This window comes from Pseudophryne corroboree, chromosome 1 (assembly GCF_028390025.1).
Source record: "Pseudophryne corroboree isolate aPseCor3 chromosome 1, aPseCor3.hap2, whole genome shotgun sequence".
NCBI classification, from domain to species: domain Eukaryota; kingdom Metazoa; phylum Chordata; class Amphibia; order Anura; family Myobatrachidae; genus Pseudophryne; species Pseudophryne corroboree.
The window spans coordinates 6,806,335-6,807,433 of NC_086444.1; the positions used below are offsets into that span (position 1 = coordinate 6,806,335).

The window sequence follows — 1,099 nt, forward strand, 5'->3', positions numbered from 1 at the left end:
AATCACTCACCGATCAGCAGTGCGACTGAAAAGTGTCACAGAATCCACAGCAAATCTACTAAGTTTTTAGTTAAATAACTAAGCGCATGCGCCCTGCGTAACTTGCGCATGCGCATTTTGCAACAAATCGCAGCATAGCGAAAATCGGCAATGAGCGAACACCTCGGAATGACCCCCACAGAGAGAAGCACAGCTCAGAGTTGTACACAGCTCTCTAAAAGAAAACAATCATTACATATATATTCAACACATAGATATCCTGAAGTTAATTCCATGTTTCCAACCACCCCTGGGCGTGGTACCCCTGCTAATTAACACCAATCACAGCAGAGAACGCGAGGAGCAGGGAGACGCAAGTAATTAGTTGTTATGTGTTATGGTTCTTTAGTTGCAACACAGTCTTCAAAGTTTCTGTCATCTCCTCCAGGTTACACCCCTACGTCCTGCTCCTGTGGCATGGCCTGTGGCTCGTGGGACATCCGCTCAGACACCACGTGTCACTGTCAGTGTGCTATCATAGACTGGACATCGGCCCGCTGCTGTAAGGTGGCCTTTACATGAGGTGATGGAGGAGTATACATATACTGTGATTATTGCTTGTCTCATACACAATAAACATGATTGGCATACAGCGCACGTGTATTGTCTGTTTCCTCCATAGCTTTCATTACATGTCTCAGCAGAACACAAAGCCTGCCTGACCACTAATGCCAACCCCAAAATGTACACCCGTCCATAACCTAGAGCGAGTCCATACAGGGAGAGGTATGTGGCAGGGAGAGGTATGTGGTGGAGAGAGGTCGCAGCAATATTCATCAAACATTCTGGAAGGAAGACAGACCGGCTCACTGACAGACCAGCTCCCGAACAGACAAGCTCCCGAACAGACAAGCTCCCCAACAGACCAGCTCCCCAACAGACCAGCTCCTCGACAGACCAGCTCCCCGACAGATGAGCTTCCTGGCAGACCACCTCCCCGACAGACCAGCTCCTTGACAGACCAGCTCCGCTGGCAGACCAGCCCCTCGACAGACCAGACCCCCAACAGACCAGCTCCCCGAAAAACCAGCTCCCAGGCAAACTAGCTCCCTGACAGACC

At 50.3% G+C, this 1,099-nt stretch overlaps 1 protein-coding gene across 2 annotated transcripts in view; it reads left to right on the forward strand.

Moving 5' to 3' along the window:
* Positions 1–632, forward strand: part of LOC134939340 (resistin-like) — a 31,682-nt gene extending 31,050 nt beyond the window's left edge. For both annotated transcript variants that reach the window (XM_063932789.1, XM_063938655.1), the window contains exon 4: positions 428–632. In XM_063932789.1, coding sequence (XP_063788859.1) covers positions 428–561 — 134 coding nt within the window. In that variant the 3' untranslated portion in view covers positions 562–632. The remainder of the gene's footprint in view (positions 1–427) is intronic.
* The last annotated feature ends 467 nt before the right edge of the window (positions 633–1,099 follow it).